Raw genomic sequence first — 17,610 nt, 5'->3', positions numbered from 1 at the left:
AGATTTTTTTCCCACATCCAAGGCTGGTTAGTAATGTATGGAAGATACTGCTTCCTAGATGAACACTTATCAGAACATACTTAATATAAGAATGAATCAAAGCCACTAAATAAATGCATGCAACTGTAAAGAAAATGTAAATAATTCCTGCTTTCCTGCTGCACACTATCAAGGAAAAAGGGGAATAATTTCTCCAGACAGATACTGAGGCATGGAAAATGTGATGGGAAAGACAGGAATCCTGATCAAGTTCATCTCAAACTTTCTAAAGCAGTTGCTGCCTACATAATCAAATTACTGTAAAATAGCATGTTTGCTACTCTGCTGAAAGCATGTATATACGAATAGCTGTATGGAATAAGTACAGCGCCCTCATCCTAATTTATATGCAGTTAATTTACTTTTGTTGCTGTGTCCTTAAGTAGATCACTAACCTGAGCATCTCTCATTGCAATTCCCCTAGGTGGCAAAATAGCCAGATAGGCTGGTATTCTCTATTAGATTTAATTTTCTTCTGGAGCAAGGATGAGTTTAATAAACCACAAAAATTTTGCATGCCACATGATGCTGTCCAAAAGACACAGAACGAAGCTCCAACACTTCTACTTCAATCTCTGGAGCCAGTAAAACAGAAAGGATTTTCTAAATTGTTAAATACTGTGAAGCACTTACCGTCCCGAAGACACTTGTCTAAGTGAACCAGCACTTTCAAACAACTGGGCTCTTGCAGCCACTCTGAAAATAAAGCACCACCTTGCTTTATACTTTGCCCATTAATAAAACACACAGATTAACTTCACTTTTAATCATCTAAAGACATGGTGACATTTTAAAAAATTGTTTTAACTATTCACTTAGAGAAACAGAGGAAACTCAAAAGCTGAATTTAAGTCCCTATTCAGCAGAATTCTCAAGGGCATAACCTAACTGAGGCCTGACTTCCACATGCTCTAGTGCCTTGCTGAGTCAGCAAGGGAAATCTCAACACCCTGTATCTAAAGTTCTATTTGTGGATGGCCAGGAGATAAACTGGAAATGTTTTTACTGCCAGTCTGTCACTGTAATGCAGGAACTTGGAGCTGTGGAGGATTCTCTGTTTAAGACACAACAGTCTGTGAAAGGACTACAGTAATCCCCTCCAGTTTAAAATGTGGAGAGGCTGCATGGAGTGCTGCAGTATTTGGAGAACTCCTTGGTGCTCTGCAGATCTGGAAATCACTTATTCGTGGGGACAGAAAAATTCTGGGTCAAAGTCAGGACTACAGCAAAGATCTGACTCTTAAGTTTGTGCTAAAAGCACTAAGAAACATTGCTACCACAAATCTCAATAAACAACATTATAACCTCTACTGTTTAGAACTATCCTCCTTTCAACATAACCTGCCCAAAAAAACTCCAACTGTTAGAAAAAACCAAAGATATTAACTAACATGCAGCAACTGAAGAAATTTCAGAGCAGAAGTTTGTTTTTTTTCTTTCTTAAATTCTGGACTTACACAAATAAGATCTGATGATCTTCTTGACATAACAGCATGGACAATAAGCAGCATTTATGCTCCTTGAAATATTAAATTTCAGAAGAACCAGAGATAATACTACTAATCATTTTGCAAAGATACATTTCTTCATTATAGACCTTATCTGTAGTCTAATGAAGTCAATGGGAGTCTTTCAACTGACTTCAACAGACTTTGTGCTGTGTCTCCTTTCTTTACAATTTTAATGAAGCCAGATAAATAATGCACAAATACAGAAATATTCAAATCAAGTATTCACAGATGCTTTTTCAACTACTTATGTAGCTCTCTGGGATCACTTTATAGTAGACAATACTGTAACAACACAAATCTCTAAAAGGCTTTGATGACTTACACAGATCCTGGTCTTTGATAGCCATTACTTGATGCAGTATCTAATCTTAATCTCCTGCACATTTTGGGAGGCAAATCAGGGTTTGTTGGAGCCTTCGGTGTATCTTTGGTATCTGTTGAAGATAAGCTCTGTATAGATCCACTGCAGCTTTTGTTACCTAAAGAAAACAACCAAATTACAGGGAATATTAAAGCTAATTTGAAGTTGTTTCACAACGTGTGTAACATGGAAACCAGTTTTTTGTTGAAGAGGCAAAATAGGTGGAGAAAATACTTACTAAGACAGAGAAAAAACAGCCTTTCAGGCAGAAAGCCAGGAGAAAGGGACCAACAGCAGGATTTGAAATGACATTAAAATTGTGAAGGCTGAAAAATTACATTGTACTTAAATGTACATTCACTAAAAAGCAACAACACAAACACCATTTATAAAATAGTACACTGCATAGAATTGAAGAAAAAATTCATGTTGGAAGGGATCTCAGAAGTCATCTAGTTCAAATTCCTGCTCAAAGCAGCATCTGCTATGAAATCAGACCACGTTCATTTGCAAGAATTAGTATTTCAGTATTCACAGAAGGTTCATTCAGTTTTAAAAAAAATATTTAGGAATTAATGATTATGAGTTGCCTAAAACAATTGCTACTGTAACTTCATAAAACAAATCTATAGCTGTACAGACTGTATTGCACACAAAAGAAGTCCTGTTAATGAATACAAGGCATAGCCACATCTGTCCTTTAAGCTGATCTATGAGTGGACTGCTGGCTTGTTCGCATGTACATTCTGCAAGAAAATAACTCCATCTACTTCTGTGTTTCTTTATTCCCAGGAACAACAGATGCTTAAAAATGCTTTAAAAGCTGTCATAATATAAATAGATCCCAAAATACAAAACCAATATCTATATCATTAATATTGTTACTCTCTGGTAATGGTAATAAACAGGAAGAGGGTAGGTTTAGATGAGATATTAAGAAGAAATTCTTTCCTGTGAGGGTGGTCAGACACTGGAACAGGTTGCCCAAGGAAGTTGTGGATGCCCCCTCCCTGGAAGTGTTTAAGGCCAGGTTGGATGAGGCTTTGAGCAACCTGGTCTAGTGGGAGGTGTCCCTGCCATGGCAGGGGAGTTGGAACTAGATGATCTAGTACAGGCTGCCCAGGGAGGTTGTGGAGTCTCCTTCTCTGGAGACATTCAAAACCCGCCTGGACACCTTCCTGTGTAATTTCGTTTAGGTTCCTGCTCCGGCAGGGGGACTGGATTAGATGATCTTTTGAGGTCCTTTCCAATCCCTAATATTGTGTGATTCTGTGATTCTGTGATCTTTAAGGTCACTTCCAACATATACCATTCTATGATTCTATAGTATTATTCTAGATTATAAATTATTGTTAATGATAATTATTATTTGACATTTTAATACTGTTAATTAATATCTGGAAGACTTAAGAAAAAGTCTGTACACTCCATCGGGGGCAGAGAGGAGAGAACTTTCTTGAACTTTTAGGACTTTGCATATAACCACATATTTACCTTACCCTGTGCTTGCATTACTTACTATTGACAGCTCAGTGGCAACACACTCAGGCCACTGCAGCTCACTGTTTCAGTGCTGGCTGCTAATCTTTATAATCTTAAACACTACATACATACTGATTTCAAGAAGGTGTTTCTTCTAAAGTAATTTCCACATAGCTGTAAATATAGTGCAGTATCACCTCATGTACTCACAGAGGTACAGCAAGGGGTCACAGGCATTCCAGCTAACTTTGCATTTAGCAGAACTGTCTAAATTAAGAAGCTATGTTTTTAAGCTTCTCTGTCTTGTATGGAGTCTTGTCTACAGGCTTATTTGTAACATAGGCTTGACTTAAGTCCTCTGAGGGTGTTCTTCGAAGTAGCAGCCTTCTTCAACTGAACAGGAAGACTTGTGTCCCCACTTGTGCACTGAAATGGGATTCCTAAAGTTGGCTTTGTACATCACGTCCACATACAGGACCATTCAACCATAATCTTGTGTTCAAGCTAATCTACTTGCAGTACTGGTTAACAAGTTATCCAAGTAACGAAGAATGAAATAGCCATTCCATCAGCAGGGTTTCAGACATACATTCAATGCCGGACATTACCTTTTTAGCCCATCTGTCCAGTCCTACTAAAGGCTTTGATTGTAAAATCCAGAACTAAACAAAAAAACCAAAACCAAACAGCCCCCACTTTCCTTCAGTCTCCTGTTTCAGTGAATTGAAGAGATGCATGGACAAGGAGTTACGAAACTGTTACTTGCTAGATATGTTAAACCTAGTGCTTTTTAAATTTAAATACTAGCTTTGATCTGTGTCAATCATGTTGCAACAAATTATTCCTTTGGCACAGTGATAAACCACAGCTACCAACCCTTCTCACAGACCATCAATCTCCTTTCAAATCAGTGGTTTAGGTGAGGCACAGCAGGATGGAGTACTCTAAATTCAGAGAAATACTGATAGCTTTTAAGCTGTGTGAACTGTACAGGTAACAAACAATGGAAATACGCCAGAAGCAGTTTGAAAACTGAAAGAGCATGCCATAAAAATTAAAAAATACACATAAATGATTAATGGGCATTGTTAGTGTTCAGACGCAGCTTTTATTTTCTGATGCCTCACAGTAAACAGGAATGTCCTAAAAGACCTTGGAAATTACCTTCAGCGGATGGAATTGATCTGAGGGAAGATGCTGAAGACCTTTTCAGCCCAGATAGACTGTAAGAAGTCTTTTTGGTCAGGTCTGTTGGTGAAGAGGCATTCTCTGGTCCAGTGACAGAAGCTACACTTTGGCAGTCTGACTCCACATCTGTTTTGGTTGCATCCTCCTTTGATGAGGATTCTGGACTTGTAGTCCAAAGGCCTGAACTCTTCTGGCCGTTAGAAGAAGGGGGAGAGGCAATCCATGGAATCCCTCCTGATTTCTCCCGTGGCTGCGAGGGAGTGCATTTGGTAGTGCTGTTCTGCTCGGAGGAGTGAGAAGAGAGAGATTCAATGCTGCCCATGGGAGTGCTGTCTGGGCTACTGCTGTATGAGTCACCTAGGGAGGAGTGAGGGAAACAAAAAAATGTAATTACTTTTTCTAATAATGTGCATTTCTCTCATGCCACCTCTAGCTCCTTGCACCTTACTTGTCATTAAATTCATTAACCTGCGGTTCCAGAGGCACTGATTCTTAAGACAAAATATCTATTTAGTTACTCTAAGTTTCATACATATTCCTATCTTTAACCTGCAAGAGCTGCATTTTGTGGATATTTTTTTTAGAGTTGATGAACATAACAGGCTACAGGCTAAACTATTTTGCATAGAAGTTTGCATTGTCAAAGCACTGCTTGTGATATAAATATCCTTGGGAAATTCAATAGTTACAGTGTCGCAGTATCTTTCTAGTAAGCATCTTGCTGGATTTTCGTGATAAGGTAAATGTGACACTTGTCACATTTATGTTTTTACACACGTGATTGTATTGCCTGCCAGCACAAGAATTAAATTTTACTTTGGTTACCTAGTTGCTGAGGATCCCTGCAGTCTATCTATACATATCCTATTTTCTGAATTGTCATGCCTATCATAAAATATCTATCCTGCAGAAGGACAACTTATTCCTTACAACTTGAACATTTGATTAATTTCTTTAATTAGACTGATATTACAGAAATTTACCTACCTACACAACAATCTTTGTACTGATCTTATATCCAATAATCTTGGAGATAATGCAACAAAAACTGGGAATATACTAAAGAAATTATCTGATGATATAAAGCTAGGAACACTCATCAGAATTGAGGAAGGACTGGCGTATAATAAATACAGCGAGAGCTGAATTATCTTGAAGACTAGATTCAGTCTAGTGAATCATACATTGGTTCCTAGTAGGATTTATTGGAAAAACTAAGAGATATAATTAAAAAAAAAATCACAAGAAGCAGAGAATATATATTCTTCAACCACACACTAGTTATAAGATATCAACATGATACAGCTGCTTTGGCCTCCACATGTTTCAATATCCTTGGCAACAAGTAACTATAACCACACACAACACTACAGATAAGGTCACAAATACCACTGCTTTGTGTAGTGGATCTGACAACAGTAGTGTCACTGGTATAATAACCTGAAATTTTCTGTACATTTCTGGACAGAACTCTGGTATTCCAGATTAGACTGTCCCTCATCTTGTCCCTTTAAAAACCATTAGTCCCTTGAAAATTGCAAGATTGTCTGAAGGATAAATTTGTCAGATACATTTTCTATCATTTTGTATCATTCCCTACCATTTGAAACCTTTGTCATGCCATACAGAATTCCTTAAGTTCCTGCAATATAGTTAAGTGTCCACGCTTCATTTCAGTGATGACTTAAAGCCATCTAGTACTGCAGAATTTGCTACTGCCAGAAGCCAAGGCTCTCTCTTGCCTGTCTCCATCCACACCTAAAGATATTTGGCAAGGAGAATACCTCTGCTTTTGCCCCAGCCTTCCAGACACAAGCGATATCTTAACTGTGACTTGTGTAGCAAGTGCTGAGCTTAGCTAATAAGCAAAGCACAAGTGGAGAGCCCGTGGGTCAGACCTAGTTTCAATCCAGCTGCCAGCACAAGACGTGTCTCAATGAGGAAGCATGAGCCTGCCTGTGTTTTGCAAATTGCTTACACGTGCACTGCAAAATGCTTGCACAGAGATGCCTGATTTTTATGCTGGCATTCATTCATTGCAGTTACACAGCAAAAACCAGCTGAAACTCACCCAGTTTCTTGTCTGGTGAATGTAAATGACGGCTCTTCTGTAAGGTCTTACCCGGGATCCCATGCCATTCACACTGGCAACCAATGTGTAGGCAGCTATTGCTCTCATTAGTATTTAAACTCTCACTGGCAGGAATCATGTAATATAAACCTATGGAAAATGCAGCACCTGTGCCAGCGTATACTGTGGCTACATTTCCTAAAATTACAGACTTAGGAATTACTAGAGATTCTCAAGAACACCTGTACCTTAACTTAATTTAGAAGGTACACCTGTACCTTAACTTAATTTAGAATACCAGTTTCATGTAAATCTCCTTGAGGGACGAAGGGACACAGAAGTTCTTTTGGAAGTCTGCTGCAGTAGGGGAACTGTTAACAACTTAATCTTTGCTTCAGTGTCAATACTTCCCAATGGTACAGCCAGTAAGTAACAAAGTGACTGCTCACTAGATGAAAATGAATGAAGTGTAACCTTTAAATAGTCACATTTACATGAAAATGAATAAGCATTCTAAAAAAGCAATTAATTACACACATAACTCCCTGCTGTTAAATGGTAAGCCATGAGTATACTGTTTCTCCCCAATATATTAGAGTTCTTCCTACTCCAGAAAAACTGAGAACATTTCAGTGGTTTTGGCAAACCTACGCAGTGGCTGACTTTGAACCAGTGACCAGTTTCATGCATGTTAAAAAAGCCAAGTAATGGTTTTGATCACCTGACCTTGACTAAATTACATTTATTACAAGAGGAGAGGAAAGATTCTATTTATGGTTTCACAACCTTAACAATCATCTTGACAAGCAAATAAGGTGAATTTCATATAATAAACTGCTCAGAGCTTCAAAGCAGATCATATTTAGATTAGAATATAAAGTGTACTGTAAAAGATTTTTGAACAGTGTATGCAATACAAGACTTGCCTAAAACCAAACACCCTTCCTCATCTTAGAGAAGCAAAGAATGTCGTCATTTAACAGCACGGCTGTGACTCACAGAGGTTAAAAAGCTAGCAAAATCCCATCTGTTATGCTTCTAATTACTGGAATACAATACTTACTGGATATTATTCAGGAAAGCTAAAAGACATAAAAAGGAAGATAAAGAGTCAATAAGGACAAACTTACTGTCAGGATCTGCTAGACATGGTGTGTATCTTCCTTTGGGTTTACGTGAACCTGTGGAGAGACAAATTGCTCTTGTCCTTCTTGAACCTGATCGAGACTGAGGTTGGGGAAGAGGAATATTGGGGTCTGGTGCAGTGTGAAATATCTGCATGATTAAAAAAAAAAAACAAAAGTGAAAATAAATGACATAAACAACAGGTACTCTTATAAGTCCATTATTAATCCATTTGTTTTCCTCACCACTGCACCTGAAATTAATGCTGTAATAGTCTCACACATTACAAAAGAGTAAATTCATAGAATATAAGCTTTGCTCTGATCTCATTTTACAATCCAAGAACGACTATATTGAGCTGTACTTAAAATTTATACTAATTATATAAAAATATTTGTTTAAATTGTTTTATTCTCTAGTCCTTGTTAAGAAGTTCTTAAAAGTCTAAATTGTTAAACATACAATACATGCTTACAACTAACTCCTGCCCAAGAAGTAATAAATTTTTTAAAACATTATGAAAAGACTGAATTTTTTCTCTGTGTTCCTGTGAAAGCTTTTGCATGTCACAGAAATTTTTTATAGTTGTAACCTACTACAATCCAGTTTGTATTACAGAAAACCACTTTATTTTGCCAAACATATCAAGTTTGATAAGGAGCATCTTTATATTCAGAGCATCTCCTGCTTTTTATCTTTTACATATCTCTGCTACCACTGGTCAATTTTACACTTCACTACTGCAGAAAAACCTAAAATTTTTTGGGGTATCTGAATATTGCAATCTGACAAAAGTACATGAGACATGAGTTTTTAGAGAACTCTTTGCTCATAAGTATGGCAAGCTTGCCAGCAAGGACAATACAGAAAGTCCAGTAATCTGAGTAATTTGTATCACCTGTTTTGCAATATCCAAGACATGCATTAGAGTTCTTGAAAGACTCTAAAAACTTTCTTGGTTACTTCTAATAAAAATGATAATTGCCTTGGAGGATGACTAAGGCAAAAAATATAACCAAAAGATTTGCGTGTTTTTCTTCCAGATGTCCTTTCTCACCTATTCCTCCTAGTGTAGACTGTAAACTCTATCACAGAATCACAGAATGGTGGGGGTTGGAAGGGACCTCAAGAGATCATCTAGTCCAACCCCTCTGCCAAAGCAGGTTCCCTACAACTGGTTGCACAGGAAGGTGTCCAGGTGGGTTTTGAACATCTCCAGAGATGGAGACTCCACAACCTCCCTGGGCAGCCTGTCCCATATCTCTTATGGCATTCTGTGGAAGGAAGTGGTATTAGTCCTGTAGAATGGAGAAGAGGTTTTAAAGACAAAGATTGTCTATTCAGTTAAGCTACTGAAGGATTAGAAGTGTCCGATCTCCACAGCATAGAGAGGGCCAAGTGTCGTAGGTTAAATACCGTGCAATGCCAAAATAAGTCTTTGCAAGGACTTCTGGATCCCCTCTCAATGGGGAACTCCCAGAAGAGGATGAAGTGAACAATGAAAAGATACCTCCTATGTCATTCACAGAAATGGAAGAAAGCAAATATACTTGCATGGTAGGAAACACTTTAATGGATGTCTGGAGATGCTCTTGAAGTACATTAATACTGTATTACGCGTTAGTGAGGAGCACTAATATAAAAATATGTCTGTGGACAGAGAAATAGAGCAACGGTGATTTTGGTTGTGCAGCCATGGTCTTTGTATTGAATGAGTTTGTAATTTTCTGGAAGGGAGATTCAGTGTTGGAAACATGTAATATACATGTTTTGGAGCTACAGGCAAGGAGGTTATCAGTATCATCAGTATCATACTAATTTTGAGTCCCTATGAAATGTAACTGGTGGTACCAAGCAGTACTGTCAATACTTACTGACCAACCAGTGCAGGGGATCCTGGTATTGCCTGAGGACTGCCCCTTAGCTGAATAACATGGAATGCAAGAAACCCAAGGTTTTTTTCACTTTATTTTGTTAGTCATCAGAGAAGGTGATAGGTATCAATAAAAGATGCCAAAAATAGTATTTCTTTTGATGACCAAGTAAAAGAGGTCTTGACTGTTCTGCTGAGTTCTGAAATCAAATAGTTTAAAATAAAATAAAATCTGAGTAGGCTTTTCAGTGAAGCTGATACTTGCAGTAAGTGTTTAAGAATTCATGGATTTTCCTTCGCAAGCCCTGAAACAGTTCTTATTCAACATTCCAGGAAAGAGTTTGAGATGGACCTTTACTGTTACTGGTCTCCTTGGACAAAAAAAAAGTAAACCAGGCAGTCACAGACAGGCCTTTCTTCAAAGCAAAAGAATTACCTAGAGAAGTTTGTATGTTCCAGAGTATTTAAGAACTTTTAAATCACAAAGACACAATGGGCTTAAAACCTGCAAAACTAGGAATAAAACCTCATCTGAGATACATTATTTTTTTTCTTTGCTTTTTTTACTTTTGATCTAGTACCTACACACATGAAAAATGACACAGCACACAGAAATGGGGGATTGTGCTGGGCACCCACATTGATGCTGCTCATGAAAAGAGGAACTAAAGGATGTTTAGGGTTTCATGACGATAGGTGGGACTAAATCTCCACTGTGCAGCTGGCATAACCCCAAAGGACAGCAATGGTCAAAAAGACTGACTTGATGCACTCAGAGAAGAATCTATGCATTCACCCAGAGTGAATCTGCACACAGTGCTAGCATGAAAGAGATGGAGGAGCTGGGAGAAAAGTTATTACCTTCTCATTCTGTTTCTAGATATAAGAACACAGCAATCATCAGAAAGCAACTGAGGATTTGGAGCAACTCCTTCAAAGCATGGGATATTATGCCTTGGATCTATACCTTGCATAGCCACAAAAGACTTGCTAGGAACACAGATCCATAGCATGGGGTGGGAGGAAGGCATTCTTTCTATCAAATTCCTTCTACAAATGCTAGTTTTCTTATTCTTAAGACTTTAAGGATAGTAATGAAAATGAGATCTTAGATCCACTTTATCATAAAACAGTCAGATAATGTATTTCTACCTTTTCATAATGCTCTATCAGAATTTCAACGACGATATTCTGAAACTTAATGTTCATCATAGCAGCCACGGTTTCTTCTTGGGCTCTCATCAGAGTTGGTCCAAAGATAACACCAAGGTTGGATACAGTCATTAGATTTTGCTGACTGTGTAATGACACCCTTTAAATGAACACAAACAATATGCAATTACATAGTTGTGCTAAACTACAATTCCAACAGGCAAAAACCTGTTAAGACTATTTCTTTAACAACATCCCAATTTCATGCCTCCCCTTTAAAAACATTTTTTAAACTTTTACTAGAGTCAAAATGCAGTGTAGTACAACTACTGTATTTCCATTAAGGTTCCCATTCTGCAATAACTTAGCGGACAATGAGCACATCTTCCTAGGGTAAGTATTTAAGTTCCTGACATAATCATCAGGGAAAAGCAACTACCTTCAAAGGTCTTCACAGAGAGTTCCAGAACACGGGAAGTTTAGGAGTCTTAGGGTAGGTACCTATCTCTCTCCAGTGATTATACAGGAACTTAAATACTTGATGTTGGATTGACTGAAAATACTATGATATAACGAAGGTCAACGATATACCTTAGCTTTCATGTAACGGAGAGAAATTTAGCTACTGAAAACACTTAAATTTCAATAGGATCTATTTATTAATGTGTTGAAAACATGGGATCAATGAAGTCAGTGAAATAATTGTTACTGTGGTATAAATAACACTAGATGATCATAATGACATATTCTGGCTTTAAAATATATTAACCTTTTACTTGTTTATATTCTGTTATCACTTAGTAGAATTTAGAAACTTAGTTTTTCCAATAATTTATCAGATAGTAAAATGAAAACCATCAATCAGTAATCCTCAATGCCCCTTTTCTCTCCTTATGAATAAGATTTGCCGAATAAAAACTGTATCATCGTAAATCCTTCACAATAACTGCCAGTGATTCCCCAGTCACAGCTGCCCTATTGTCTCACGTCTGAGAAATATCATGCCAAGAAAAGATTTGGTAATTGTCTTAATCATTAATTTTACTGGATCTGCTACCAAATAGAATCAGTTATTGAGGCAATTATTCACATTTTCCTCTTCCTTCTCACTGCTATCTGCTACCATTGTCCAGTTGAGTATTTTTATCTATTTCCTACATAATTAAAATAACCCTTCTTCCTTTTAAAATTAAGAAACAGTAAAATCTATAAAATCCTGAAGACTAGCAGGTAGGAGAAAACTTTATCTTCTGGTTTTCTCTGACAGCCTTCATTAGTCAGGTTTATGGAGACATCTGCTACATTTTCCTTCCAATTATACTCTCAGATAGCTTGATTTGTTCATAACATCAGCAAAACTATCTATCTAATATTAGAGTTCGGTAGCAAATAACACAAATACTATCCCCTTACAAAGATTAAAAAGTCAGGGACAGAAAGAATGTGAGATTTTCCCAAAGCTACTGAGGGATTTTGCTAGGATCAGGATCAAACCCATGTTTGGACTCACACATTACCCTTGCTCTCAGTTTCACTGTTGAGTAGACACTAATGATACACAGAATGAGTAGAGGAGTGGAATTATCTTGGTATAGAGGTGAGAGAGACTGTACAATTACTTCTATAATGAAGTAATACTCCCCTCACATTTGGAACAGGAATGTTTTAGCACCACATTCACATTGAGAGGCAGGAGAAATATGGGAAAAGGTTTGTGCTGGAGACAACATGATTATAAACTGCAGGAAAATAAATGCCTATCTTCTTACTCGCTGCCTATGTTGCTTCATTAAGTTAAGCCAAAAAAACTTTCCAAAATTTTACTTCAGAGAAATACACTGATAGAGGTTGTTATTTGGAAGCCACATCATGAAAATGACTACTCTGTGAAAGCACATTTTTAGCCAATTATCTTCATCTACTTTTCTCTGTAACAGATCTTATTTTTTGCTTAGGTGACTAACAGATGTTTGGGAAGTCCACTAGTATTTTAATAAAAATGTAATTCTGAATTACTGAGCTCTAGGTTTGTTAGAAAAATGTAAAAAAAATACCATCCTTTGCAATGCTACTCTGCTTTGTTTTGCACAGTAACTGTTAAGGTCTCTTACACAAACATTATAGTTTGCAGTGTAAGACACAAAGGAGTGTTTGTCCTGTGTTTGGGTTTCCTTGGTTACAAATTTGGTAGCCTGGTTAATAAAAGGAATGGTGAATTTAATACCATTGTAACCAGAAAGAACTTTCTGCAAAGCATTTCAAAGGCTCAATTTCTTGCAAAATAGAAAAAACCCAGGCCTGTAAATGGATCATTTTGATAACCAATTTCCCCTGACCTAGTCCTACTGTTGCTGGGCTACGAATAGATACAGGCCAAGGTAATAATGCATTTCAGGTAGCTGTAAGACATTCATTAAGGTGCAGTTGCTTTCTCCTCAAAATATCTTTCTTGATATATCACCAGCAAATTTTTGATACTGACAGATCGCAGACTTCTGACTATCTACCTTAGAAAAGTATGGTGTTATTAAATTATACCAAAGAACAATTTATTCTTTAAAGTTGGCAAGTAATTTGACTAGGAAGGTTTAAAATCAAAAAATGAGTTACCTATCTGAAAATAACATCCAACTTCTCGTGTTTACCTAGCTGCTGACTGAGTACACAGTCACACAGCATCACCTCTGCAGGGTGCTTTTCCCTGGGTTTGCTGGATTTGCTTGTTTGTTTGTTTTTGGTATTATCTACATCTGGATCACGTTTAATTTTGCACAGAGACACAAAATTCAGGATAGACAAAGCTGTAAAGACCTTAAAACCTAAACCAAGAGAAAATAAAATTATCCTTATTTTATAACTCCTAGTTAAAAGTATAATATTTTCACCTAGACACAAAATCATACATAAAGGAAATGAACACCTACAAGAAATATAGGGAAAGGATGCACATTTTGAAATTGGATTTTAAACAAAAGAGTGAAGCAACAGGAGGTTGGGGTTTTTTTTTTCATATTTTCCCATTTATATAAAATTAGGCATTTTATCTGCCATTTGTTCCTTGAAAAATCTCCACACAGTGCTAGGAAAAAGATAAGGAAGGAAGATAACTGATACAATCAAGACACCAATTTTGAATTCAGTCTCATTAGAATTGCTGGCATAAACAACAGCTGGCAAATTATATGAGAAATTAGAAGGGGTGAACTGAACATTGGAAAGAAAAGAACTGAAAGTTTTCAGTATAAAACCGTAAGTTTAAATTTATCAGAAATGAGAACTGCATCAAAGATGTAATAGGCAAGAATTAAAGAGAACAATTAAAGAAGGGAACACTGCTGGCATGCTTTTCTTTGTAAATGCATCTGGGGTCATATTGAGAATAAAGAAGGCAGGAAAAGAGGTCAAGAAAGAAATGTTTGCCTATAACTAATTCTGACTAGAAGTAAGTCAGTTCCTATGTATATATATTTCTAATTTTGAGGCTTCCAGACTAGCAGCTTTTACAAACATCATTAATCCTTCATTAAAGGATTAGAAAGCAGTAGATATTATATTTTTTAGCTTATCAAACAACTCAGTGAGTAATGAAACTTATGAAACTTGCTTTCACCTGGTTCTCTGGGTTACCCCATGTCTAAGGAGATGCAAGGTCTGCCTAATCAATAGAAGCATCCACAGCTGTTCCCTATCATGTTAGTTCTCCAGGGGCTAATGACATAAAGAACTAAAAATAATTTATTAGGACTAAATAATTTCAAATCAAAGACATTTTCAAAGCTCTCACATCTATAAGAGGAATCTAAACTGCATTACACTCCACTGTAGACAGGTTACTACAGGCTCTGGCTTAAGCTGTGATCACAAAAACAAAACAGTTGGGATGTAATAAAGAGAATGAAAACAATATGGACTCCTCTCTTTTGCCTTCTACATATCTCAGTCAGTGGGCCTTATTGAACAACTGCTGTTCAGTATTCATGTGCCCAGATCACTGAGAAATCTACTAAAAAGTATATAGCATCCTAAATCAGAAAGAATAACACATATTAAAAACTATTAAGCAAATACCAGTAAAAACTGATCAAAGATTTAGTAAAACTCAGATTAATAACATTTGATGCAGAAATAGGATAAATTATAAAGTCATAATGGTGTGTAACCACAGCTAGCGATAGAGAGACACAAGAGAATAAAAACTTGTCTTTTTTGTCTCACAGAACATGCTAAGTGTAATTCTGTGAAGACAAAAGGTCATCAGTTCAAAGAAAACCAAAATCTTTTCCATCTGACATTTAATTAATACTCAGAGAAGTTAATGAAACAAGGGAGATTCAAAAGTGAGCTCGGACATTTATATAGCTACCAAAATACAAATAATAATACTTCAAATTAGTGTTTTCAAATGATACTACATTTTAGAGCTGTTAGAAAAATAAGATCAAACGTAAAGGACAAGTCTTAACGTATTAGTTACTCTCCACTTCTGAAACAGTGTGGGCCTCAAGTCATATTCAAACCAGCATTTTCTATCAACCTTAGCATAGTTTTAGATGTTTCTTAAATTTAAGTAGTGCCTATTCCTGTTGTTAAGTAGGAACGTGAATGAAAACATTGAGTGGGTTTATGTTATAAACATACTTGGTCATCTTGGTGACTCTTTATCGTGTTATTTTTTATTTTGTTTCTACAGTGAGTATTCTTCAGCTATGTTGAGAACAGCATTTTAGAAATGACAGAGAATGGATTAAGCAACACTGGCAAATTTAAAGCAAAAATAACCACATCTTACAATAATACTGAAGAGAAAAATAAAGAAGAATTACTTGACCAAGTGCTTGATTAGGATGTCCAGCATCTCTCTGTTCTTCTCTGGTAACTTATGCACAAGCGCATGCACTGCCTCAACTCTGTAGTTCTGATCATCTGACTCTATTGAACAGAAAGCAAATATTGTTGATGAATTAGAATATGTGGTAAGATGTGACTACAAGTGGCACTAATGCCTGTAGGCTAATACACACATGCATTACAAGGAGCCAAACACAATTAGCCTTTAAAATGATGAGGACTATTTTATTATATTTTTTAAAACATTCTGAAATCTATATTTCAAGTAACTTGCCAAAAGCAGTTACCACTGATACTGGAACCAACAAAATTTGTGGCAATTTTGACCCAATGTGCCACTTCAGTGAAATCCAAGATTTTACCCTTTGATATTGAAAATATCTAAAATTCTTGAGTGTCTTTTATTCTTATCAAGGCAAGAGGAAAAGGGGAAATAACTTCAAATTCTAAACTGGAATTGTTAGAAAAACAATCTTACTATCTCTGTGTCTAATTACACTGTTTGAGAAGAGATAATTATCACCCCCTCCTATTTATCAAGGCAAGCTGTGAAAAAAAAGGTCCCTGGATGAGAGGGATGAATGCTATAAAAGAATTACCAGCCCACATAAAACAAACGAACATATAAATTAAGGTTCAAAATTTCATGCAGAAAGCAGTCACACAGAACCTCTAAAAAATCAGAACAAACCACTGAAGTCATGTAGTGTGACTTCTCTGTTTTGAGGGCTTTCATGTGGCACTGTGCTGTCACATACAGTGACAAGGAGGAACTCGGATCCACAGCTGGATCACTGAATAACAGACCAAGGAAAAAAATAAGGATAGTAACTAAGGGTTAGAAACAATAGGACTTTCATGAAAGTGTATTTATTACTTTACTTACTAACAGCAACAATGAAATCTTTGTGCAGCTTGAAAGTCATCAGTGGTTCTGAAAGACATCTGGTTGTAAAAAAATATTAAAAAGAAAGTTAAAAAAAAAAAAAAGCATTACTCAAAATCTTTAAGTTTTACTGATGTGATTATGATAGTCCTCAACATCTGCAGAATGTATATTGGTATGCTGTAGGAAACCAAATTCAGTGATGACTGAATGCAAGTAGTATACAGCTCAGTCTTGTACGTAGTCTGAAAATCTGTCACCATGTAAGTTAATAAGGGAAATACCATTGGCACTGACTTCAGCACAGAGACTCACTGTTCTCTGGTTTCCATACTGTAGAACAGGAACAAAGACAGCTGTAGAACATGGGGCACTGGGCTGCAGAAGTGATCTTTTGTCCAAGAAAGGCAAAAACATGATGAAATTTGGGACTGAAATTCTGACCTGAGAGATCCTAGAAGAGTCCTCCTCTGAAAGGCAGGCTGTGACTAGCCTTATAGACAACACAAACACACAGCTACTGCTAGCTCAAGTTGTAAGTTCACAAATAGAATATCTACAATTATTTGTGCTGCTGAAGATGTATTATAAATTTCTTCAACCAAAGCCAGTCCTTTTAATGAAGTTTATATGATCATTGCACTATATATCCTCGGCATATTTTCCAGAGTGAATAGGGATTTCTGATGCTGCCCTTTGTTAGGTGACTGGTTTAGGCAATCTACATTTTTAGAAGGCATAGAACACTCACCATCTGGATTTGATGCTTTTTATTATGTTTCTTTTGAATGGTATATATTGAGACCCAAAAAAAGAGTTATCTTGGACGTATCATAATTCTTGAAAATTCTGTCTCTTATTAGCAAAAAAATTAAGAGAAAACGATAGTGTGGGAGGGATAAAAACCCTATGCTTTTGCAGAGATTTTTATTCTGCTCCAGCAATGATGCCATGAAACCTCATGGTATACAGCTTAACGGATTCAGAAAAAAAAGACTGAGCACAACATGTTTTGTAGTTAATGTAAAAGATTTTAAATAAAAAAATGCAATTAATTAAATTCTGCCAATTTAT

General features: G+C 36.6%; 1 protein-coding gene across 1 annotated transcript; it reads right to left on the bottom strand.

The window, feature by feature from the left end:
- Positions 1-672: 672 nt before the first annotated feature.
- On the bottom strand, positions 673-16,595 carry ARHGAP42 (Rho GTPase activating protein 42; the record flags this gene model as incomplete). Its single annotated transcript, XM_010175636.1, has 7 exons — positions 673-735; positions 1,873-2,029; positions 4,558-4,938; positions 7,783-7,927; positions 10,803-10,962; positions 15,626-15,731; positions 16,537-16,595. Coding segments are annotated over 7 exons (1,071 nt in total), but the record flags the coding sequence as incomplete, so codon positions are not given.
- Between the last annotated feature and the right edge of the window lie 1,015 nt (positions 16,596-17,610).

Source organism: Antrostomus carolinensis, unplaced genomic scaffold (genome assembly GCF_000700745.2).
Source record: "Antrostomus carolinensis isolate BGI_N321 unplaced genomic scaffold, ASM70074v2 scaffold49059, whole genome shotgun sequence".
NCBI classification, from domain to species: domain Eukaryota; kingdom Metazoa; phylum Chordata; class Aves; order Caprimulgiformes; family Caprimulgidae; genus Antrostomus; species Antrostomus carolinensis.
This window is presented reverse-complemented; position numbering and strand designations above follow the sequence as displayed.